General features: G+C 46.9%; 1 protein-coding gene across 17 annotated transcripts in view; it reads right to left on the bottom strand.

Moving 5' to 3' along the window:
* PPP6R3 (protein phosphatase 6 regulatory subunit 3) overlaps positions 1-24,751 on the bottom strand; it is a 140,694-nt gene that overhangs the window by 26,871 nt on the left and 89,072 nt on the right. For 9 of the 17 annotated variants that reach the window (XM_059149836.1, XM_059149852.1, XM_059149861.1 and 6 more), the window contains 7 exons: positions 17,853-17,982; positions 15,821-15,973; positions 13,703-13,852; positions 12,595-12,659; positions 9,424-9,539; positions 7,522-7,607; positions 1,335-1,421 (listed from right to left, as the gene is read on the bottom strand). In XM_059149836.1, coding sequence (XP_059005819.1) covers positions 1,335-1,421; positions 7,522-7,607; positions 9,424-9,539; positions 12,595-12,659; positions 13,703-13,852; positions 15,821-15,973; positions 17,853-17,982 — 787 coding nt within the window. The remainder of the gene's footprint in view (positions 1-1,334; positions 1,422-7,521; positions 7,608-9,423; positions 9,540-12,594; positions 12,660-13,702; positions 13,853-15,820; positions 15,974-17,852; positions 17,983-24,751) is intronic. The other 8 variants (XM_059149897.1, XM_059149916.1, XM_059149923.1 and 5 more) reach the window with 2 other exon arrangements.

Here is a 24,751-nt window from a genome sequence, read left to right as displayed (position 1 = left end):
CAGCTCAAACCCCCGAGCTTCAGCCCAGAGACGGGGCAGCGGCAGCGCTGGAGTTCCTGCCAGGCCAGGCCAGGGGCTTCAGTGGGGGAGAAAGGTTAGGGTCCAAGGGCTTTCCAGGCTAAACCCCAAGAACTCTGGGGTCAAGAAAGAGGTGCGGGTGGGTACAATGACCCACAATGAGCCCGTGGGCACCCCAGTGGCCAGGGCTGGCTGACGGCAAGCCAAGGCAAGAGGGTGGCAGCGAGGGGCTGCAGTGCTCCACGGCTCCCTCTCCGGGCTCAGTGCCCCCTGCCCCGAGCCACTGGCTTCCAACGGGCAGCAGCGTCAAGAATCAATGGAGAAGCCAGCGGCGTGCTGAGACACCACTTCAGACCCGGCCTGAATACGTGAGTGGGAAAACTAAGCAGCCGCTTAGCACAAGCTTTACCAGACCCCACAGCCTACTTGGATGCCACGAGATAGGGTCGGCAGAGTGGGCCGCAGCTTCACCCCGGCCCTGGTTAGAGACGGGCCTTAGAGACTGAGAAAAAAGAGGTCAAGCAAACGCTCGGAGCCTGGTGGGCAGGAGACTCTATCGGGGACACTGCCACACCCGAGCACGTGACATGCCGAGGCCTGGTCCTGACTTAGGACGACTTCTCCACATGACAAGCAGGTAACCTGAACGAGGGGCTTTTCTACCATAGAAGTCCAAAGCCGATCTGCAGCCAGGACAGCGAAATCACTGGTCGCCTCCCCAAGAACCACCAGTGAGTGACGGATCAATCAGTGCATGTATTTTTGTATCTTGTTTTCTCCTCCACGAAGAGTGTAAATGTCTGATAGATGAATGTGAGCAGGAGGGTAAGGTGGCAATGAACTACTTCAAGGAAAACTCAATTTGGGAGTCCCCTAAAAAGACCTCAAAGATACTCGAAACAAGTAAGCCACTTCGTTTTAGAGATTTTTTTGGCAGTTACTTCTACTGACGTTAAGAGCGTGACTCCCACTGCTCTCCCCCACTGGCCTCTACTCCTGGGGCGACAACACGACCCCACACAGGTCTGCAACAGGAGCGTGTCCGAGACACTCGCGAAGCCGCTCAGTTCATTCAAATCTGAGAATTTACCCGACTTGGCATTGTTGTTATCAGGCACAAAACATTTCCTGGAAATATAATCAGTGCAAACCCTCTTCTCACACACCCAACACCTGCTATTTTAAACGCTTTTGCCTAATTAGTAAGGAACCCCAAATCACATCCTAGCACATAATCTGCCTCTGGAGCCCAGAGACGGCAACTAGACCAAGCATTTACAATAAAAACAAAAAGCAAAGCTTTAGGCATGACTCACTTGCTGCAAAGAAGAGTCCTGTGAGAAACCCGTTTCTTTAAAGTCAATTTCATCATCACTGGATGAATGAATATGGCAGGTTGTAACCTATATGCATAAAAATGTAAAAAACTATTTAATAGAGAAAAGTTTTGGACATTTGTATCAGCATTTAAAAGGAAAAATCACATTTAGTTTGTCTCTCAGTGCGTAACAACAGCAAGAACAAGAGTAACAGTTAAGTTGTAAAACCCACCCCAACAATTTAAAGGCCCACCTCACTCCGTCAGGTGGTCAGGTCACCTGTCCTTTCGCTGCCCATCTGTCTTTTAATTTGTCTCATTACTGGTATCACCAGAAAACAGGCAAGAGGTTAGTTACTCCATTTAAATGATTTTAACAATTATCTCCAATTATTAATGTTTATAAAGGTAAGGTAGAAGGAATGGCTCCGATAAAACATAATTTGTTAAGCACCCAGCTTGAAGAGTAAAACTGCAGTCCGGGGGTGTTAAATAAGCCACCAGGAAAGTCAGGTTAAATACGCATTTCACTTTACCATCTCACGATGCCTGTCCACTCTTAAGAAAAACACTGTCCATAAGCACTAAATGTGACTCTGAACCAGTATTAACCTGCTCATAAGACCCCAAATCTTCCGGCCCTTAAAATGTAGCCCTGCCCTCAAGATTACAACCAATGCACAGTAATTAAACACGGATGCAAACGTGAGCTGCTCAACAATTCACGGGGGTGATTTTTTATTAATTCATAAATGACACCCAGTGTTGGGGAAATGTATTACCGATTAGAAAGGAAGGAGAAAACAAGTAATAGCCATTGCTGTATCGCCAACGACAAAGAGGAACAGTCGGTAAAATTCTAAAACAAGCAACTGCGCGCCTGAGGGTAACTTATACTGTTTATTTCCTGAGTGATTCACCCTTCGCTTTTCACAGAAGTGTCAACTGGCAGAGAGCACAGTCATGGGGGTAGATGTGAGTGGCCGGGACCTGCCAACTCTTGGAGCTGTGCCTAAGAGCCTGCAGCTACAGAACTTTGGCCTGGTTTGCTCTGTGATGTTCCAGCATTGGTTCAAGAAACCCAGAGGCAAATCCAAATAGGCCTGTATGTGGTATGGCTGATGAAATTCTGAATACATCACCGCCTGAATAAAATCAACCTCTTTTTCCTTTGACCATCTTGGGTAAAGATACTATGCCAAAGGATTAACCCACTGTTTCCAGTTAATTCCTTCTCCTTCCGCCCTGAGGCAGAGAGAGCTTCGACTCGGATTCTGAAACTGGCCAACGAAGTCAAAGGCAGAATCTGTGATCAACGAAGGGAGACTTCTCGGCTCAGCCACAGCTTTAGCGAGTTGGCGGGGAAAGCCGTGCGCACGGGGTGGGGGCGGGGCGTTCCAGGAGCGCCCGGCCAGAGCGCGCAGGGGAGGACGACGGGCGCTGCTTGGTCATGGCAGCCGGCACCGCACAGGAGGATGCAGTCAAGAGCAGGTCAAACCCACTTCTACTACAGTGGAGTCCGAGGAACTCCGGGCTCCTCAGGGGGCAAGCTAGTGCAGGAATCGTAGGACCCAGTGTATGTTTTAGGAGTGCAAACTTCATGGTAGGGTGCAGAATTACAGAACAACTCAAAGAGCAAGCTAGATCAACTGAACAAGAGGGAACAACGGAGACTTGGCTACTCCCAGCATGGCCTGTTGTCCAAGTTCAAACAGGCTGCATGTTTCCTCATTGATCGTTTTACTCTTTTGCTACAGAATGAGTAAGTTCATTAAAGAAAGGTGAGAAAGAAACTAGTTTTTGTTGAGCAAGTACTATGTGCCAGACATTTTGACCTCTTTTTACATATTCTCCGTAACTTGTATCCTCAAAGCAATTCTGAGAGATATTTAAAATAATTCTTTCTCCAAAAAGAAAGTTTTAGAAAGTTATTAATACCACAATGCATGCACTTTTGCATTCATGTACTGAAAGCTGCAGCGATTCTGCTTCTACCCACACCACACCTGGTCTGAAACTGTTATTAATAAAACAGGCCACAAAGTTGACTGAATCCACCACACCCTCCGGGGGGGGTGGGCCTTGCTAACTGGAACCCCAATTAGTCCATCACACACATGCAGCCACCAGAGTCCCCGGCCACAACTTTCAGACACACCCCTTCCGAGGCATCTTCATCTCGGCAGATGCCCTCTGTTCTCTCTCCTTCCTCACCTAAAATCTGGGCCTTCTGTCCCACGGGCATCTAGTCACCCCACTGTCGAAACAGCACCTAAAAGCCCATGACTTCTCACCACTCTTCTCACCTCCCTCCCGTGCAAGCCGCCACCGTCTCTGGTCTGGATTATCACGGTCACTGGCAGCCACCCGGTCTCCCTGCTGCGACCTCCTGCCCCACCACCGTCTATTTTCAACCCAGCAGCCATAACAACCTTCTAAAATGTCCATCAAATTATGTCCCTTCTTAATTCCGTACCTAATGGCTTTTCATCTCCCTAAGGTCACAACCCAGGGGCCCGTGTGGATTAAAAGCAGGAGGAGATCTGGCCTGCAGGAGAGCCCCTGGGACCTCACATCCTGTTCTCCCCCTCTGGACACCCCCCCAAGCTTCTGCCCTAGCTCTTCCCCACTCCCTTCCCTCAAGCTTCTACACAAACGTGAACTTCTCAATGAGGTTTTCCTGGACTACCTAATCCTAAATTGCACTTCTACCCAAAACCAACCCCAGCTCCCGCCCCTGGAGTCTATCCAGCCATCTGTTCAGCCATTTCCCTGAGGCAGGGTTTTCATCCATCAAGTGTACTACAACCGCTTCAGTGCATGGCACACAGCAGCCACTCAAATATTTAGGGAATTAATGAATACCAAGGCACCACTGAATGAGAACAGAGTCATAACTTTCAAAAAAGTAACAAGTACGTAGGAACACTCTGACCAAGTCAGATGTGTTCTAAGTATACTCTTGATGCTTCAGTGAGTAGAAGTTTTTGAGATGTTCCCTTCTTTCATAATAAAATTTCAGTTTTATTAACTGTTGTTACAGGAAAAGCAAGTGTTTTCTTCATCTCGGTTGATCAGCTTTACTAAGAAGACCAGAAGCATGACTGGAACGTGCAGCTCAGTGAAATGTGGATGTTGGACTCTTCCTCCTGGCTCCGGTGGGTCCTGCTGTGGACCCCTGGCACCCCCACGACCAGAGCTGGCTAGAAACACAATCTCTGGGCCATTCCATCCCAACCTGCTTGATCTGTAGGCAATTCACAACTGCACACGTGTATCATTCTCCACAACCTCCCTAGAGGAGCTCATCGTGATGAGAAAGAAGCACCCACACTTTAAAAGAAAACACATTCTCTCCCTCAGAGAGGAAGGCGGAGAACAGAGCAAACTGAGCCTTCCAACGTCAGTACCAACACATCTCCTATGGTTACCTAGACTTACTGTCTAAATCTTCACCAACTTTTACCAACGGACCCACAGAGAGGTCTCTGGATGGAAGTAACACACACCGAATTCCATTCATAATAAAACTCCCAACATAAAAATGCAACAATCTAGGAGCTACTGCTGACACGAAGAGCTCAACGGACTAAAGGGCTTCGAAGACCTCTGAGAGGGGGGGTCACTAAAATGCTGTCCCAGAAGTGGTAAGAGTGTGGGACTGGCACAGCTTTTCCTCCCTCGGTGAGCAGACCTCAGGCCCACAGCCCGCAGCACAGGTGAGCATCCGGGGCATTAATGAACGCATCCTTGCTGCGGCCAGAACATAAGACCAGGACAAGCCCATGTGACAAGGCAAAACCCAAGCATTTGGTGCTAACTGCAGGCCGACTCAAGTCCTACAAGTATACTGGAAGAGCAGTATTGCAGCCATGATAAAACCAACTGGTAAATCAAGGCATCAAGACAGGGATCTATCTGATCTGTTTGGGGAGGGGGCGGGGACCAAGCAGTCTATTACTCAACTGCCAGTTTTAGAAACGAATGTGTCTGAAACGCTTTTATTTAGACTTTCTGCTCTGTTACGTGGACAAGGACCCTTTCTACAGCACATTTTTGCAACGGCAAGACCCACTGCATTTACCAACCTGGGTTTATGATAACATTCCCTGGAACACGGCACCCAGCCCAGGATATAACCTGAAACGATCTGGGCACCACAACGGACAATCTCCCTCGTGGCCTAGGATGTGTAAGCACCCACAAAAACCTGGAACCTGTGTACCCCTGAAAATACGAACCAGAGCAAATTCCCTCCTAGCAGGCCTTTAAACTAAAGGGAAGTGGTATTTAAGTACTTGGCACCAGGACTGAGGAACTGAACAGGTCTTGAGACATCAACCTGGTCCTGACAGACAGTAAAATTAGAGTGGGGCTACTCAACATGCGACATGAGCGGTGTCAACAGGGCTCAAGAAGTCGGACAACTTTTCGCAAAAGAGAACTAAGCTGCTACTAGTGACAGGCGGGCCCAGGATAACCTTCCCTTCAACACACGCACAGCAGTCCCGAAGGCAGACGTGTCTGCTGCATGCTAACTCTGTACCGCGCGCTCCCGTTCCGTGACGCAGGCGCACATCACGTTCACAGTCACAGCCAGATCACCGACAGCATCATGCAAACTAGCTGAGTGTTAGCTGAACTGCAATGAGGTCTCGCTTTACACAGAACTGCTCACAAGAGAAATGAGTTGGAATTACCCAAGATAAATTTTTGAAAACTTCTGATACCAAGTTTAACTGTACATTTTTGAAGTCTACCTCTGAAGTCAGTCCTTTGAAGGACAATTTTTAAAGGAGTTTCCAAAACAAAATCAGAATTAATATTCCTAAATAGTCCTTTACAAGTAAGAAATAAGACAAAAATCCCTTAAAGGAGACCACGCTGCCTGCATCCTTAACAGGATCAATATGTGGCTTCTAAATTAAATGGTTCAATTTAACAGTATAAGAGAACAATTTCACCTTACAATAAGACCGTGATTATCCAGATTTTTAACCAATTTGATTGGGGAAAAAAGCAATCCACTGTGGATAACACGTTCATCAAAAATTACTTAACTCTTCCTTGATGACTCAGGGCTGTGAAAGCGGATGCCAGCCGCTCTGCTGGGCTACAGTACGCGGAGACACAGAGGGCCATCAGATGTATTTTAATTAAATGGCCTCGAGCAGCTCCCCTTATAGTCACCTCTTAACTTTGTAATTCGTCCAATTCCCCCGGAGTCTATCTTTACCCCCATCCTTACCAAGCCATTGCCAAACCAATCTGTGAAGAGTCTGGAAAAAGATAACCAAATTTGTTAATCTATCGAGTAGGAGGCAACAGCCCTCTGGGGGTGTGACACAGGCAGACCTGGTGACCCCTGTAGCCCTCAGAGCCTTTCTGTTTCTAAACTCTGCACTGAACTGATAAGGCTGCCAAACACCTAAGTGTCTACCCAGCAGGCATCCATGGGTATTAGCAACTCAGATCTTGGCTGCTGCATTTTAAATCACAGAAGTAAATGCCTGAATACCTACTTCCACAGAGAGTTACTGCCACTAATCAGCTAAATCAGCTGGTATGCGCTGATGAAAGGAAATGCTTTTCCCTATCTTTAAAAGCAAAGGCAAAAGCAATACTTACCTTAAATCTTAGTGTGTTTAAAAAAAACAAAGAATACATTCCAAAGTCCAATATAATTTTTAAAATATTATCAATGCCATTATTCCCTGGCTAAAAGTACTAATCTGTTAAAGATGGGGTTTCAAAGTCACCTACAAAATCCCACCCCACGCCCCCACCCTGGGAACAATCTAAAATGCGGGTAAACTTAACTGACTAACGTTAGAAAACATCCAAAGGAATCCTGCGGTTTCTAACGGCCCAGGCTTAGCTGAGGCATAGGCAAGAAACACAAGAACAGAGGTGCTAAGGGAAGGGGCGCTGAGGGAAAGAGTGGGGCGGGGAGTGTAGAATTCAGTGGCTTCTCTGTACCCTCCGATCATCCCAGGCAGAAATTAGGAGCTGACTAGACAAGTTATCGACAACAGGGAGAACACTGACCTCTATTCCTGGTAAAGAAACATAAACTTATTCTTGGCCCCAAATTACCAAGACAAACGAAAGACCCCGTATCTCTGAATAAACAGGCAAAGGCTGAGAGCACTGGGCTCACAGAAATGTGACCTGGTAAAACCTACTAGATCTACCGTGTTCCTCTTGTTAGTTTCTCCCAAGGAGCTTGTGCAGAACGCCTCCCATCGCTCCCTGACCGCGTCTGGAAGGTCTGCAGAAGGAGAAAGAGAAAAAGGCATCATCACTCCAGTGACCTCCAGTAAGAAACAGACATGTAAGAAATAATAACAGACACGTAAGAAAAATGGGACATCCAGGACAGTGCCGCCCACTCGGTCCATCAAAGGCAAATGTGTCCCATCATCTGAGCACCCTTGGAGAAATAGAGTTTATAATGCTCTATAGCCTAAGCCCCAGGAATTTCAGAAACCAGAACCACCCCCAAAATGGCCCATGCTTGATGCCAAGGGCGTTAAGCAGCTCTGCAAATTTAATAAGCTTTTAAAAATCTTTTGATAAAAACTAACCCTGGAAAATGTGTTTCCAGCAAACTTCTGAGGAACCAACAGGTGTTTAGGGTGGGAGGGAAAGCTGTCTTTTCCATGAACATTCAAGTTCAGGAAATGCTGCCAGTGCAAGGTCCTGCACACTCGTCAGATGCTGTGACTGGCATCTGGCCAGTGAATGCTCCAGGGAACCCAGTCTGGCTGTTTCCTAAATGTCTGTGCCCACAGGCCAACATGTAGATACATATGCAATAGTGAAATTCTATCCACTATGAAAACTTTATTTATTTTTAAAGATTTTATTTATTGACAGAGAGACAGAGAGAGAAGCAGACTCCCTGCCCAGCAGGGAGCCTGACGTGGGCATGACAACTGAGACTCAGAGATGGCCATTTGAGCCAAAGGCAGACGCTTCAACGACTGGGCTACCAGGCACCCCTCCAGAGAAGTTAAAAAGAAAAAAGAAAAAAAAAAAGATACACAAATCCTTTTTCTGAGAAAAAGGAACGGCTATAATCTTGAAGGCCTTGGGAGAGTGGCCTTCTGACGAGTGTGGTTTCCACGTGCACGCCTGTGTCCCTCCCGCGCCATCTGCAGAGCAACTTTGGGAAAACAAAGGCCAATCTAACACATGGGACCATTTCTCCATGGAAAGAACATCCGTTGTGATGGTCTGGCTTGTCCCGCTCTCAAGAAGCCAAATTACAGTGGGGCAAGCCCCAGCTTCCCCCTCCTGGGAGCAACTCTTTCAGCTCATGCTCCACAGGCAAAAGCCTCTCAAACACACACACATACTTTAAAGACAAAGAGAAGGCCAGACCGGGGAAACAACGTCCAGTTTTAGCAGGTCGAGTCGGACGAGTGCGGCAGCACATGGGTTAAAGGCCTTCACAGGCCTGGCCTGTGAAGTCACAGGACTGGCCCACGTCCTGGAGTCCACGGAGCTCTCAGGGCTCTCGGTTTAGAAAGACTCACAGCCTGGGCACACACGTGAGAGGCACCTGCAATTTCTTCCCAGGAACCTCGGGCTGATGACATGTCAACGCTGGGACAGAAGCCATCCTTCAGTGCCCACCATCCCTCGCCTCAGTGGGAGAGAGCCGGCAGACATGCGGATCTGTGTGTTCACATCCCAGCTAAAGGCACTCAATGCACAGGCTACGTAGGGCCTTTCAGAAGAAAATAAAAAGTGTGCATGATCACAGCTCAAGTGAGTCAACGGCCAGGCCGCAGGGACCCTGTGCACACCCGAGCAGCGCACAGAGCAGGCTCCTCGAGCGCGAGAGGGTAGCGCGGCCAAGCCTGCCGATACCCGCTAAAAGGACTGCAGGCATGAGACAGCAAAGACCTACACTGTTCAAACACACTCTCAAGAACTTCATTCAGACCTTCAGATAATTTGCAAAGTATAAAGGAACTCCACAGACTGCTATTAAAAACATCATAAATACTTCCACTTTACCCTTAAATTCTTAACCCAATCCAACAGAAATACAACAAACTTTCATGACGCACACACACCTTTGAGCAGCTGCTGGACTAACGCACTGTTGGGGCCCTTCTCAGTGCTGTGCACGATGCAGTTGGCTATCCTCGTCAGGTGGCCCATGTAGCCATGCCGGCGACCTCCCTCGGCCCTGGTGTGGGAGAGGACAGAGTTAGACTCCTGATCACACGGGTCATGAAGCAGCTTAGTAAATACAGTGGGCGGCAGCAATCATTCTAAAAACGGAGGCCCTAAAGATGAGAATGGAGGGAAAAGGAGGAGCCGGAGTCACCTGGTCGGGCAGGGCTGGGAGCGGCAGAAATGCTCTGCTCCAGCATGACATGGTGGCCACGCTGGGCGAGGTTTATTCCACATACAAACCCATCATTAATCTTCAATTTTATCTTACCTTTAAAAAACAGCCCAAGCATTCACTGATGCCTAATGTTTTTGTGACTTTCCTTTGTATCTTTTTTTTTTTTAATAAGATTTTATTTATTTGACAGACAGAGATCACAAGTAGGCAGGACGGGGGGGAAGCCAGCTTTCTGCTGAGCAAAGAGCCTGATTCGGGGCTCGATCCCAGGACCCTGAGATCATGACCTGAGCCAAAGGCAGAGGCTTAACCCACTGAGCCACCCAGGCGCCCCGATTTCCTTTGTATCTTTTTATGAAACTATTTTTCAGAATTTAAAAAGACTGCAGGAATGTAAGGTGAGAATTTTGCTAAAAAATATCAAATCTTCATAATCTCAGCTCAATTAATAGACATAATTGCCTACCAGTGGCATTTCTCAAGTTAAAACAATGGCTGGTTTTGAGATTTGGCCAAGGTGAGGCAAGGGGTACTCAGCTGGTCTTGGGCCTGCACCGCACCTGGAACATCTGTACATCAATTACTCCCACCCCTTTCCCCCGATTTAGGGTTTACGCTTCCTGACCAGGACCCATCTTTACTAAATCCACCCACCAATGTCTCTCCCTCTCTTTCTCTTTATTAGGGGGGAGGGAACAGCGGGAGAGAAAGAATCTCAAACAGGCTCCACACCTAGCACGGAGACCTGATTTCCCAGCCCCAAGATCATGACCTGAACTGGAACCAAGAGCAGTACATTTAACTGACTGAGCCACTCAAGTGCCCCAAGTCTACCCATTCATTTTATTTTCTTAAGATTTATTTATTGGGGGGGGGGGGCGTGGAGGAGAGATGGGAGGAGAAGGAGAGCCCAATGCAGACTCTGCACTGACTGTGGAGTCTGACCGAGGGTTCGATCCCATGATGCCGAGATCATGACCTGAGCGGAAACGGAGTCAGATGCTCAATGAGCTGCGCCCCAGGCACCCTCCAAACCCACCTATTTAGACAACCGTTCACATTGCTGTGAATTCTCTACTTGACCCAAAAAGACTTTGCTTAGCAGACAGAAGGGAACAAACTGAAGAGATTTCTGTTTAAAGGGACAATCTTTCAGGAGCCGCTAAAAAAGCTGTACTATGCTTGAAGGCTTGCCTTCATGCCTATTCCGTTTTTCTGAAAAATAGAATATCTACTAATAATCTTACAAGGTCTGGGGACAGCTAAGGATCAGAGACACAGAACTGATCTCAACAGAGCTGCTAAGAACCTCCTCTGGTTTCACAAGAAGGTCTCAGGCCCCTGCGTTCCTGGCAGGCAATTTCTCGGTCAGATACTGCACCCGTGCTCCCACAAGTGAAAACGAAGGCCCACCTGCCAGGGTTCTGCCCCAAGGCTCTTGTCGTCCTTTAGGTTTCTGGGATAAGGAAACCTTAGAAAAACTCTTTCAGGACCCTCCCCCTCCCAACCCGCGGGTCTATTAATAGTCAAGCCTCCGGAGGACGGAGCTGAGGGGAAACAGAACACACGGAGAGCAAGGGAGGTCAGGCCATGCACGAGGGGGCGAACATGGGGTCAAACACAAAACCAGAGATGTTGATCTGGCCACACACAGCACCCCCAAGGGAGCTTCATTTGGAAGAATGTATCCGAAGTCCTCTGAGACGAGCCCCCGGCCACACTCGAACTAAACGCAGGTGTCCCAGAGTCAGGGGAGAATCTCGTCGGTGCCAGCAGGCACTCTTTAAAGACCAAACCTAACACAGGCTAATAAAGCTGACACCTCCCTTTAGCTCCTAGACCTTCCAGCAGCCACAAGAGAAGTCTGAACAAGAAAACTCCTGGCACAGGTTCAATTATGAAGGCACACGAGATGAGCTTTTGGGCCGAAGAGACGCTCTGAGCCGCACCACAGTGCTTACACTAAGTGCACGCAGTCACCCGAGCGCCTAGAAACGTGTACAGAAGGGTGAGCTTCCACCTCGAGAACTGCACCTCAGTAAACCCGACTTACAAAACAAACGCAAGAAGCATGTCCTCAGGGTAGTCCCCAAACACACACTGTGCCCGCCTCAGAGTCTACGGGCTGCTATAAAGGCCCCCAGGGCACAGGAGAGGAAAAGATCCATGTGGAAAACTAATTACCCGTATCAATGCTCAAGTAATCTTGCCAATCAGCTAATGGCAATTTTCTCCCCACCGCCTTTTTTTAAAAAGATTTTATTTATTTATTTGAGACAGAGCCGGAGAGAGAGAGAAAGCACAAGCAGGGGAACAACAGAGGCAGAGGGAGAAGCAGGCTTCCTGCTGAGCAGGAATCCTGATGTGGGGCTTGATCCCAGGACCCCGGCATCATGACCTGAGCTGAGGGCAGACGCTTCACCGACTGAGCCACCCAGGTGTCCTAGCGAACGGAAATTTTCTAAACAAAAATTACTAGGCCAACTTCCCACCCCCTCCTCCCATGCATGAAGTGACTCTGTCTACAGTGAGTCCATGGGGTAAGCAGGACGAACCTGCTAAGTTAAAGCATCCACACAGAGGACTTGGCTTTATGACTCTTGCCTTTAGCCTCTGTAGTATTCCTGCCAGAAAAACAGCTATTCAAAAAGGGCCAGAAGTTTCAAAGGCAGCCAGTCCCTGGATTCCCCTGTAGAGAGGCAGAAAGACAGGGCACTCTCAAAATAATCAGAAAAAGATCTGCTATGATAAATAATCTGGAAGTCCCAAGACAACCATTTGTAACTATAAAGTGGGCTGGTACCACGTTAATTATTTTCTCGGATTGGCAGATCTTTTCTTCAAATTAAAAAATCACACTGGATTTTCTATGGAAGAACAATTTACTTACTGTTTCTTCTCATTCATTTCCCAGGCATCCAGTATCCGTTCTATTAGCTGACATTTTTGAAAAAGCTGAATAAAAAGGAATATTCCAGTTAACTCATATACAAGTGTCAAAGTGGCAAAATTGTAAAGTACGACAGAACGCTATTCGAATAGAACAGTGGCGTGCATTACCCAGCAAGCTAAATCTAGCTGCAAATTGCTGGTTTTAGCATACGCAGTGCGCTAATAAATGTACTCAAGGCCGCCAGGACACTACAGGGACCCGAGACCAGACCCGCACCTCCCGCAGCATGGCCTGGGAAGCAATACTGCAAACACCGCCCCAGGTGAGCAGCGGACCTAAAGCGAAGCCAGGTTTTATTAGCCGTGAAAAGCGAGCTCAGAAATACAGAGCCTGAACAAAATGCAAAAGGAATCAAGAGGATGAGGCCCTGGCCAGTCTGGCCGGTCTCTGTCTAGGAATCTGAGCAACCCTCGTCCTTCGGGACCGGCGGCGCCTGCTCCGGCAAACCCCAGCGCCGCGCAATGCCCTGGGGATGTGCACAGCGTCAGTGCTCTTTCCCTTCCGCCTGCTACTCCAGGGACTAGCCTCTCCCGGCTCCCAGGTTTGGCAGGAAGCCAGCGTGAGCTAGGGAAGCGCACACAATCACACAACTTGGGAGCAAGGAGAAATGAGAAGGCTGACTCAGTGAAAACCTCTCGTGTTTAACAAAAGGAAACAGACCCACAGAAGAGGCTCAGCGCGGCACGAAGCCCACCTCTGCCACGCTCCTGTCCTGTGCTCAGCCCACAAACTAAAACTGGCACGCCGAACAACTCTTTAAACGCTTTCTGTAGTCGCTCAATTTCTACGGTTCTTTCAATCTCCAGAAGATTTCTAAATCTTCAAGTCGACTGTTTTTAGCAAATAAGTAGACCACTTAGACGTTTTTCCTGAAAGTTCATCTAATGGCTGTTTGTCCAGGAGATGACTCACAGAATCAGGGGCCAACAGTGAGACGAATACAGGAGTTAAATTCCCTGACCTTGAACTCTGATTCATTCCACACCACTCGAGTGGGAAAACGCTATAACCAGGAGCAGCAGAAAAGAGACCCCGGGAAGCTTACGTGTTTCAGTAACAAATTGTCACCAGTGGAGTCCTGATCAGTAATTGTGCTATTTTCTGTATTTTCAAAAGGGCTTGCAAGGATCAGTGCAATACAGATTTCCACTTGTGTGTGTAAGAAGTTATTCCACGTGTACTTGAAGAACATGTCCTACAAAAAAGAAAAACGCTTTCTTTTATTCAGTTACTTCAATGTTTAAAGCCATTATTCTAATACCTTTCCCAAACAGTGGTTTAATAAAATAAACATGGTATGTTGTTAGTCCAATAGGACTCATTAAAAGGAACACAAGTTTACTTTAAAGGGGGTCTGGAAAGCTACTACACAGACTAAATAGCACATCTGCTCTTTCCACATGCCAGCATTTGCACAGAATCCAGGAGAAAACAACAATGAACAAGGGAAGACAACAGTTAGTTCCTCAAAGAGATAGTATTTTTCTACATTTTCCATAATAAAAGGTATTAAGTTTAGTTAACTTCCAAAACTTTTTGAAGAAATTTCCGAGTTTTGTTTGGACTCAACAAACGTGTGCAAGACATGGGGTTAGGTGCAATGTGGGAGACAGACAGAAAGTCTCCAATTTCAAGGAACGCACAGCCTGAGTGTGAATAAGCACTTGGTTCTAACCACTCAGGCCTTTGGAACTCCTGGAACTATCAGTGAACGGAGCAAGAGAAGACAGGTCTGAGAAGGGTGACATGTGGACCTCCTCCAAGTACATGGGTTTCCAGATTGCTCGAAAAGCTGACAGTACCACAAAAAGGAAAGACAATTTCGAACAGCACAAACTGCATCAAGTATATATTCAGGACATTCTTTGAGTCTGCTTATCTAAACTCAAAAGAAAAAGGAAATGATTAATGACCCATTTAGCAGTTTTGTCAAATTTGCTGTCACTCAAAAGTAGTTCTAAAGATTAACAATAGAATGAGTTAACAATAGTTGCACACTTACTATCAGCAAGATTAGAGGCTACTAACTGACGACTTCAGGGACAGGGGAAGAAAGTTATGTGCCTCGAGTTTTATACACCAGTCAGAGGGCAGGGCAAAAACTATGTCCCCAGGGGTAGCAGTTAAGTTCACCAAAGAGACTGTGTCCTTAAATGTTTTGTCTCGCTCCAACACATTCCTGTTCTCTATCCCTATACTGCCATCACTTAACCCAAAGCTGAAATATAACTAAAAGCATCTAATGATAGCCAGTGGCACACGGTCTGGTTGATAAAACAAGCACTCGTTGGAAACTGACTGTGAATTCAAATCTTGGCTCCACCACTTACCAGCGACAGAGTATGTCCCCTCTGTGGCCATGATCTGCAAAAAACAGATCATCTCTCTCACAAAGGCATCTACAGCCCGCATCAGCCAAGAGAGGTGTATAAATGCACATTACCATGTCTTCTGTGTAGGGTGCAAACAGCCCAAACTCCCCCCAATGTACGCTGTGGCCAGCTGTCTCACGACACCTGCTAAGCGTTAGCCCTTGTGCCTTCTGCGCTGGCAGGTGGCAGGACAGACAAAGCAAGCGCAGCTACCAGGGCTAAGTCTGTGGATTCTAAGCACACACCTGGGAACTGGGAAACTCAAGGGTGAGGGAAATCCAGGTAATTCCTGAGCTCTCCGTTTCTGCCTCCACTAACAAGCAGTCTAATAGCTGTGTGTGTTAAGGAAGAATCTGAACTCCAATCGAAAGACCACATACTGATACGTTATACAGATCTGTGTCAGTACAAAGACGATAAACACTTGTCCCTTTGCTAATTAGGACAAGACAACGATGCTGTCACCAGCAGCCATTTATCGCTGACACAATCCCCTGGGGAAGGGGACTACACTCAATCACCAGAGCCAGGCGGCGCTGCTTGGGAGAGAAGTCTACATCTGAGTCATCTCTGAAATTTTCTGTTGCACTTCTTTACACAAAGCGCTTACAAATACTGAAAACTCAAGAGCATTAGAAACTGACCATGAACTCCAGACAAGAACCGTATAAAAGAGCATTCATGCTCAGAACAAGAAGAGTCTCGGACAAACAGTGCCAATTTGTGAGGTTTTAACGCGCTGTATATCCATAAACCATCATGGGCAAATTATCTCTCGGGGGCAATCTTACCAATATGACCCCAATGCTGTTCAGCTCCATGAGGTCCTCGTTGATGCTGCTGGTGTTTGTCTGAAGGAGGCTGGAGATCAACCTGATCACATTCAACCGGGTGTTCCCCACCGGAGGGTCCAGCACACCCCACGTGGTCTTCATCACGCTTTTCTGAGGAAGAAGCAGCTTTCTGATTAAATCCAGTTCGGTAAACAAACAAGAGGGGGAGGAGGGTGTGCTAATTCGAAACACTAGGCACACGGACCCTGCAGACCGCGTGGCCTGAGGTCCACATCTGAAGGAAAAGCCAAAGCTGATTTTGAGATCTTCAAAATATGACGCAATAACCAAGAGGGGAATCAAGTAATTCCCCTGGACGAGGAATTCCACAGGAAATCCGGTGTCCCCGCTTCAACATTCCAAACGCCACAGGAAAAAAGCAAAAAGCTGCAGAAGTTTGTGGGGATGAAAGTGCAATCAATACTCCAAACCCGACCAGAAACTGCATCAGACAAGTTAAAGTGGTTCGGGAACGCGGTCTGCAATCTTCGCACAATCTGTGAGAAAAATGCAAACTCAGAAGTTGCTTCTGGATCACAGCGCTGACGCTTGATCAACTTCCAACCTGTTACTGGCCATAAAAGGGAATCTCTATACTTTGGTCACAGAAGACAGACCCAGGACACTTGAGAATCTCACAGGTGTGAGAGGAAAGGGTGGGGAATTCTAACCCAGCATCGAGGCTGCCTTTTTCCCGATTCCTCTGCCCGCTCCTCTCAAGGCCGAATGGAGTCGGAAGGTTCTCACTTGGACTCCTGCAAGGCAGCTCTGACCAAGAGACGCGTGAGAAAGCTTCAGGAATCTACTCGTACATGCCACGTAGCAAAACCACACACAGAACTGAACTCACGGACTCCGCTTCTCCTAAATAAATCCTTTTCTTTCCTCACTCTCCCACGCTGCTTCTCACGTCTGCCAGGAAGGACACCACTGACCACAACCATTACCCACCGGCAGAGGCACCGTCCCGGAGCGTGAACGCCAAGCGCTCTGGCCCGCACCCAGCAGCACCGGCTAAACACAGACAAGACAACAGGACACTGGTGGCATCAGCCGTCTGAAGAGATCAACTGGAAGCTGAACTCGACTCTCTGCATCAAGGACACAAATGATTCTGTGTTCCCCCTCCACAAACGCTAAACTACATTGAAAGCACCTCACGTAGAAGGGAAAAACTACGATCTTCAATTCCCAACACCCTGCAGAGGAGATGCCTCAGAGACACGTACTACAGCAGCTAGGCCACTGCTGGCGATGACCGAGGGCAGGAGGAAAAAGGGAAATGTCAGAACTGGTGCCAGCAGGGGACCCCTCACAGACCTGCGTCTTCCACAGAGTCTAACAGGAAGAGCTCCTGACCCTGACCTTAATCTCCGCACCGCCCCCGAGGGCTGGGGAGCAGCAGCGGTTAGCACTTGGGGTCTGTGGACAGCGCTGCCTCATGGGGCCTGCCACCCGTGCTCTCGGCAGGCTCCCTGAGTAAAGTCGCTGCGGATTAGCAAGCTGGTGCTCCCCAAGGAAACACTAGCACTCCGAGTCACGCTCCGCCGACTAGTCCTTCAACAAGGTATCTGTCCATCAGACTGACCCACCCTCCAACTCTGAATAAGGCAACTCAGTCTCAAAGATCAGTTCCTAAAAGATTAACTTAAACTCAAAAGTGAAAACAACACAGTGTGAGGACTGTTTATTTTACCGGCGTAAAAGTACCCAGAATTTATAGAAAGAAAGAAAAGCTTTGTTTCCGAAATAGATAAATATTTTGCTTATTTTTAATTCTACTCCATTCATCAATACGGACACTACATCAGATAAAAGCCAATTAAAAACCAGCTCGAAAGCAGTAACAGCTGGAAGGGCTGGTCTGTACATGCTGGAGGTCATCACCAGTTCCATTCCCCACAAGGTCATCTACTTTCTAACAAGTGTGTGAACCAAATTACTGACCTGGCCAGCCATGACCCGGCCATGCTTAAGGTAGCTGCCCTACCTTGGGTGGCTCAAGCAGGAGTTCGTGAAAAGATCCAAGTCTTCCTCGGATAGCTTCCAGAACACTCTTGTTGACTGAACAAGCCGAATGACTCATGCCTGGTGGACAGATCTCTATATGGCCTTCAAATCTTAAAACAAAGCAAGTTAATTTTAATATAATTTCATAACAAATTAAGGTGTTCCCTATCAGCATGTAGGCAGATCCATACAAGCTACATAAATATGATTAGATCAACATTTCTGGAGCGACAGGAAGAGGGTCTAACACAAGCTTGCTGGGGAGCAGCCACAGGGCCTGCGACCCACAGGCCTACAGAGTCGAGAAGTTACATGTGATTCCTTCCCATCCTCCCAAACCTTCTACGCCCTTTATACCTGATACCAACAGCAGGTCTCTACCAGCAGGCGTGGAAAGCGAAAGGGATCAGATCCCTGAACTGGAGGGCACACCGCACTGTGTGCTATTTGGGATGCTGATAGTCAACAAGCCTGTATCTGTTCCATACAGTTTTCCTTGGGTAACCAACACTGTTTCCTATTTAAAAAGCATAAGTCACTCTGCCCCATAAAGCTCACTCTGCACTCATTTTAATCTACTGCTGACAGGAGAACCCATTACGAGTAAAATGAGGCGCGCAATCCCAATGGGCCTTAATGACCACATGCGCCACAGGGTCTCGAAGTGGGAGGAGGAAGGACCTAAGGGGGGGGGGGGGTCCTAAGAATGTAGGTGTGGCTTGTCAGCTGGGAATCAGGGCAAACCAGTAGTCCAGGACGCAGCGGCAGAGCCCCGGCCCTGGATCCCTACGCACTAGCTGTGTGTTCCCCTACGGACACCGGGTGCGTCTACACGGTCTCTCCGGGGCCCACCGCGGAGGGGTGCACTCACGCAAAGCTGGAGAGCGGCTATTAGGACACTTTCTGAAAGCACTCCACACGTGTAGACCGCTTCTAATTCAGAGCCGCACATAACGGCATTGGGAAATTCGATGGAGGGAAAGGGGAATGGGAAGAACTTTTGCTCTGGTGCTTTTCATGTTTAGGGGTTTAGAAAATAACTGATGTGGCCCAATACAGCTTTTATCACAGTTTCTATCCATGGAGCCAAGCTCAGAAGTTCCTTACAAGCCCATAATTCTAAGAGTATGTATACACTTCTCCTCTAGTATTTTAATTCATCTGGAACTTATTTTTCACACAAAACAGGTACAGATACGGTACTTCTCAAATGGTGAGACACCTTCTAAACCGCATTCATAAAAAATCCACATTTCCCGCCTTACGTGAAAAAGCATACAAAACCATATACTAGAATTCCTTAAGCACTCATATAAACCTTATTTGTTCATTTAATAAATACTTCGTGAGCATCATTTTCTACACCAGCTCTGACTCAGGCGCTAGCCCGTATCCGCAGTGTGGAACGAACTGCTGCCTCACCGCCACGGTCATTCAACCAGTGATGCGCGTGTGACGCACAGGAGGCCGCTTCATCACTGGTACGCTCGGCATCTCCCGGCTGCTCTCACACTTTCACTCCTCCAGATGTGTGTAAGAATTCACCGACTCCAAAACAAAAACCACGCTGATGTTTCCAAGCAGAACTATGTTCAATCCAGACTGCGTTACATGTGGAAAGGCACGAGAAGTGCTGAATGTTTTCCGTATGAGAGTGCGTTCCTTCTCGCGGCTGAAGGTGCCACAGCCTCTTCATCCGGTTACCAGTTTAAGGACACTCTGGACTGTTTACAGTTTTGTGTGATTATGGAAAAGGCAACATAAACATTCACTCACAGTCTTGAGGGATACGTTTTCCTTGTGACAATACCTAAGAGACCGCTGGGTAATACAATGAACGGCTACGGAACTCGGTACGAACCGCGGACCGCTTTGAGAAAGCGGTCCTAGGACTCTCCGTCCCCAACAGGAACGTGCGGGACCTCCAGCCGTTCTCCGCGGTCGCTAGCACTGAGGACTCCCTGTCTGGCTTGTTTGGCTTGGTTGTGTAGTGGGCAGAACGGTGCCCCCGCCCCGCCAAAGAGGTCTACACTAATCCCTACAGCTTGTGAATGTTACCTTGACTAAAGAAGTAATTAATTAAGGATCTTGCGATGAGATTATCCCGGATTATCCAGATGGCCCCTAAATGACATCCCAAATGTCCTCCAAAGAGAGGAGACACAGACACATAGACAGAAGGTGATGTAAAGAAGGAGAGAGGTGGCCACAAGTCAAAAAAGGCCAACAGCCACTGAAGCTGGAAGAAGCAGAGGATGAACGCCCACTAGTGTCCCCGGACGCAGGTGGCACTGCTCACAGCCTGATCCTGGACCCTCAGCATTCACAGAGAGAGAGGAACTTCTGCTGCTTTAAGCCACGGTCTGTGGTAATTTGTTACAGCAGCCGCAGGAAAGAAATACAAGTTCAAAAGGTGCAGCACAGCATTTCAATGGGGTTTTAACTTGAACTTCAGTGATGACAAATGACAGCCATTTGTCATGTGTGTATCTGTTACACAAATACATTTTACTTATTAAGTGCTCAAATCTTTTGACCTTAAAAACTGGGCTGTCTTCCTTGTTATTAAAGTTTTGAGTGTTCTTAAGTCCTTTCCCAGACACATGATTTGGAAATATTCTGACAGTCTGTGGCTCTTTTTCCTTTCACAAGTTTTTTGTTTTTTGTTTTTTGTTTTAAAGATTTATTTATTTTAGAAAGTGTATGTGTGAGAGTGAACAAGAGAGTTCCAGCAGGAGGAGGGGCAGAGGGAGAGAAATCTTCAAGCAGACTCCGCACTGAGCACAGAGCTGGAGGACATAGGGCTTAATCCCTGGATCCTGAGACCACAGCCAAAGCCGAAATCAAGAGCCAGATGTTCAACCGAGCCGCCCAGGCGCCCCACAACAGAGTCTCTCAAAGAGCATTTGATGGGGATGCCTGGGTGGCTCAGTCAGTTAAGCCGCTGCCTTCAGCTCAGGTCATGATCCTAAGGTCCTGGGATGGAGTCCCGCGTCGGGCTCCTTGCTCAGTCGGGAGCCTGCTTCTCTCTCTGCCTCTGCCTGCAGCTCTGTGTGCACACGCTTGCTCGAGCACTTTCTCTCTCTCTCATTCTGAGATAAATAAATAATTTTTTTTTTAAAGAGCATTTTATGAAATCCGCGTTATCAGCTTTTGTTTTATGGGTCGGGCTTTGGTGATAAACATCTACAAAATCTCTGCCTAACATAGCCCATGGACCTCCTTCTACCTTCTCCTAGAACATCATAGTTCTGGGATTTACATTTAGCCCTAGGATTCATTTTGAGGTAGCTTCTGCGTAATGGGCAAGGCACACACTGAGGCCCCTCACCCTTTTTCTGCAGATGGATGTACTAGCACCATGTGTGGAAAAGGCAGCTCTACACTGAACTGCCTCCACATCTCTGTCGAAAACCAGCTGACCACATACCGCGAGGGCCTGCTCCTGGACTGTTTTGTTCAGTGATCTGTGTGTCTATCCTTTCGTTTGGTCCCGACTACCGCAGCCTTAGATCAGAGAGTGCCAGCACTCCAATTCTGCTTTTCTCTTTCAAAACTATTCTGGCTACTGTATTTCCTTTGAATTTCCATGTAAGTTTTAGAATGAGCTTGCTAATTTCTATAGAAATTAGCAGACTCCTGCTCTGATTTGGACTGGAATTATACAGACACTCCAGATCAGCCTGGGGAGAAGTGGCCTCCCACCAACACTGAACTTTCTAAACCATGAACGCAGCAGCTCTCTCCATTTACCAGGCACTCTTCCAGCCCGTCAATACTGAGCAGTGTATCTGTAAACAGATGTACATCCAGCTGTTTTGTTTTCCCTGTGCTACAGTAAACAGTATTTCATAAAAATTCCAAATTCCAGTTGTTTGTTGCTATTATAAAGAAATACAACTCATTTTGGAATACTGACCTTATTACATCTTATAATTTTGCTATATTTACTTGTTAGTTCTACGAGGTTATTTTGTGTATTTTTTTAGGATTTTCTATGAAGACAATCCTGACCTCTGCAAACAGATTCAGTTTTCTGTCTTCCTCTCCTGCCTTACTATGCGGGCTGGGACTGGCAATGGTGAAGATCCTTGCAATGTTTCTTGATTTTATCATTTCAGTCTCCGATCATTAAGAACGCTATCAACTATGGACTTGTTTTTAACGGAAGCCTTATCAATTTCTAAGATCCCATCCATTACTAATTTACTAAGAGGTTTTCATTATAAAGGAATTTACTGAAATGACTGGTCTTTCCTCTTTAATCTGTTAGTATGAGTTACATAGACTGATTTTTTTCACTGAGACTTTATTTTTACAGAGCAGTTTTAAGTTCACAGTAAAGTGGAGGGGAAGGTACAGAGATTGTCCCCACATGCGCACAGCCGCCCCCATTACCAACACCCCCTACCTCACCCCCACAGCGGTCTGTTTCAATCACTGAACCCACCAACGACGCAACATAATCACCCAAAGTCTACAGTCAACCATCACGGTTCATTCTCGGTGTTGAACATTCCAGGGATTTACACAAACGTATGCCAACACATACCCATCACTGTGGCATCATGCTATTTTCACGGTCCTAAAAGTCCTCTATGCTCTGCCTTTTCATCTCCCCGCTGCGAACCCCTCATCTTTTCATGGTCCCCCCAGTTCTCCGTTATCCTGAAAGTCATGTATTTGGAATCATATAGTTTGTAGTCTTTGCACTGGCTTCTTTCCCTTAGTAATCTACATTCAAGGTTCTTTGGTGTCTTTTGAAGGCCTGACAGCTCATTCTTTTTGGCACTGAGTAATATTTGTTTGGATATACCATGATTTATTTACCTACTCACCTACTGAAGGACACCTTGGTTGTTTCCAAGTTTTGACAAGTGTGAATAAAACTGCCATAAATACCCATGTGCAGGTTTTTGTGTGAAATCAGTTTTCAACTCCTTTCGGTGAATACCAAGGAGCTGGATTATATTTAGTTTTGTGAAAAGCTGTCAAACTGTCTTCTATAGTGGCTGTACCATTCTGCGTCCCCACCAGCCACAAATAAGAGTTCCTGTTAATCCACAATCTCACCTGCCCCTGGTGGTGTCCATCTTCTGGATTTTGGCCATTCTCACTAACTGATCTGGGAAGGGTGAACGAGCCTCGCATTCCCAAGATAAACCACAGCTGGTCATGATATATTGTCTTTTTAATACACTGCCGGGTCTAATTTGCTAATACTTTCTTGAGGAATTCTGCATCTAGGCTCCTGCGTAGTTGTGGTGGTTTTCTTCCCTGTAATATTTTGGTCTAGTTTCCAAGTAATGATGGCCTCCTAAGAGGAGCTGGAAAACGTCCTCTTTTCCATGTTCTTGAAGTTCCTTAGATCTTCGGAGGAATTCACCAATGAAGCCAATCTGGGCCAAGAGTTTCCTTTGTTGGAAGCTTTTAAATGGGAATTCAATTTTGCTACGGCTGTTTACCTATTACTTTCTGCAGTGAGCTTTGGCAGTACTCCTCCTTTAAGGAAGCTACCCATCCCCTCTAACTCACTGAAACTGTCACCTGAGTTATTTAGAGTATCCTCTTACTATTAATGTCTGTGTGAATGCAGTTATGCCCTCTCCTCCACTCCTGCAATTTGTAATGAGGATCTTTTCTACATTTTCTTCATTAATCTGGCTAGAGATTAACTGATTTTATTGATCCTTTCAAAGAAAGAACATTTAGGTCTCACTGATTTTCTGCATTATTTTTCCCTTCTCAATCTCTCTCATTGTTTTCTGCTCTTATCTTTATTAATTCCTCCCTTCTGCTCGCTATGGGTTCTTCTGCTCTTTCTTCACCAGTTTCTTAAGGTGGGAACTTAGATCCCAGACACAAAACTTTGTCTTCCTTAAACTCTGTCTTCCTTTCTTAACATTTAATGGGGTGCCTGGATGGCTCAGTGGGGTAAGCCTCTGGCTTTGGCTCGGGTCGTGATCACGGGGTCCTGGGATGGAGGCCCGCATCGGCCTCTCTGCTCAGCGGGGAGCCTGTTTCCCCCTCTCTCTGTCTGCCTCTCTGCCTACTTGTGATTTCTCTCTCTTAAATAAATAAAAATATTTAAACTATATATATACAAACATTTAATGCTAGAACTTTCCTCCTTCTACTCTCACTTCATTCCACAAATCCTAATGTGCCCCATTTCCATTATCAGTTAGTTCAAAATATTTTCTCATTTCTCTTAATTTCCTCTTCGACCCTGGGGTTATTTATTAAAGTGTGTTGCTTCATTCCAGCAATCTTTTTCTATTGATTTCTAGTTTAAACCCATTATGGTCTGAATTAATACTGTGTATATTATTTTAACTCATTATGGTTTGTTTCATGGCTGAGACTCTGGTCTACCCTGATAAAAGTCCCATGTGCATTTGAAAAGACTGTGCACCGTGAGGTGGCCACGGCAAGGCTCTGCAAGGGTCACTCGGGCAGCCCAGTTGCCACTGCTGCTCCAGCTTCTGCATTCCCACCGGCCTTCTCTCCAGATGCTCTCTTCATTTCTATCAGAACCGTTCCCGACTGACAGAAAACTTGCAAAGGTGGTACACAGTATTCCCACATAACCCACACCCGGTTTCCCGTTATTATTATTGTACACTAGTATGACACAAGTCCCAATAAACCATGGGTGATACATAGAATCCACACTTTATTCAGATTTCCTCAGTTTCCACCTGCAGGCCTTTCTTCATTTTGGAGCCCACCTAAGACATTGCATTATATTTAGTTGTCATGTCTCCTTCACTCCTCTTGGCTGTGACAGTTACTCAGGCTTCACTGGTTAGGTATTTTGCAGAATGTCCCTTCACTGGAATCCGTCTTATGTTTTCCTCATGATCACAGGGTCTCCGA

This window comes from Mustela lutreola, chromosome 1 (genome assembly GCF_030435805.1).
Source record: "Mustela lutreola isolate mMusLut2 chromosome 1, mMusLut2.pri, whole genome shotgun sequence".
NCBI lineage: Eukaryota > Metazoa > Chordata > Mammalia > Carnivora > Mustelidae > Mustela > Mustela lutreola.
Note: the sequence above shows the minus strand (reverse complement) of the source record. Positions and strands in the feature narration are given on the sequence as shown.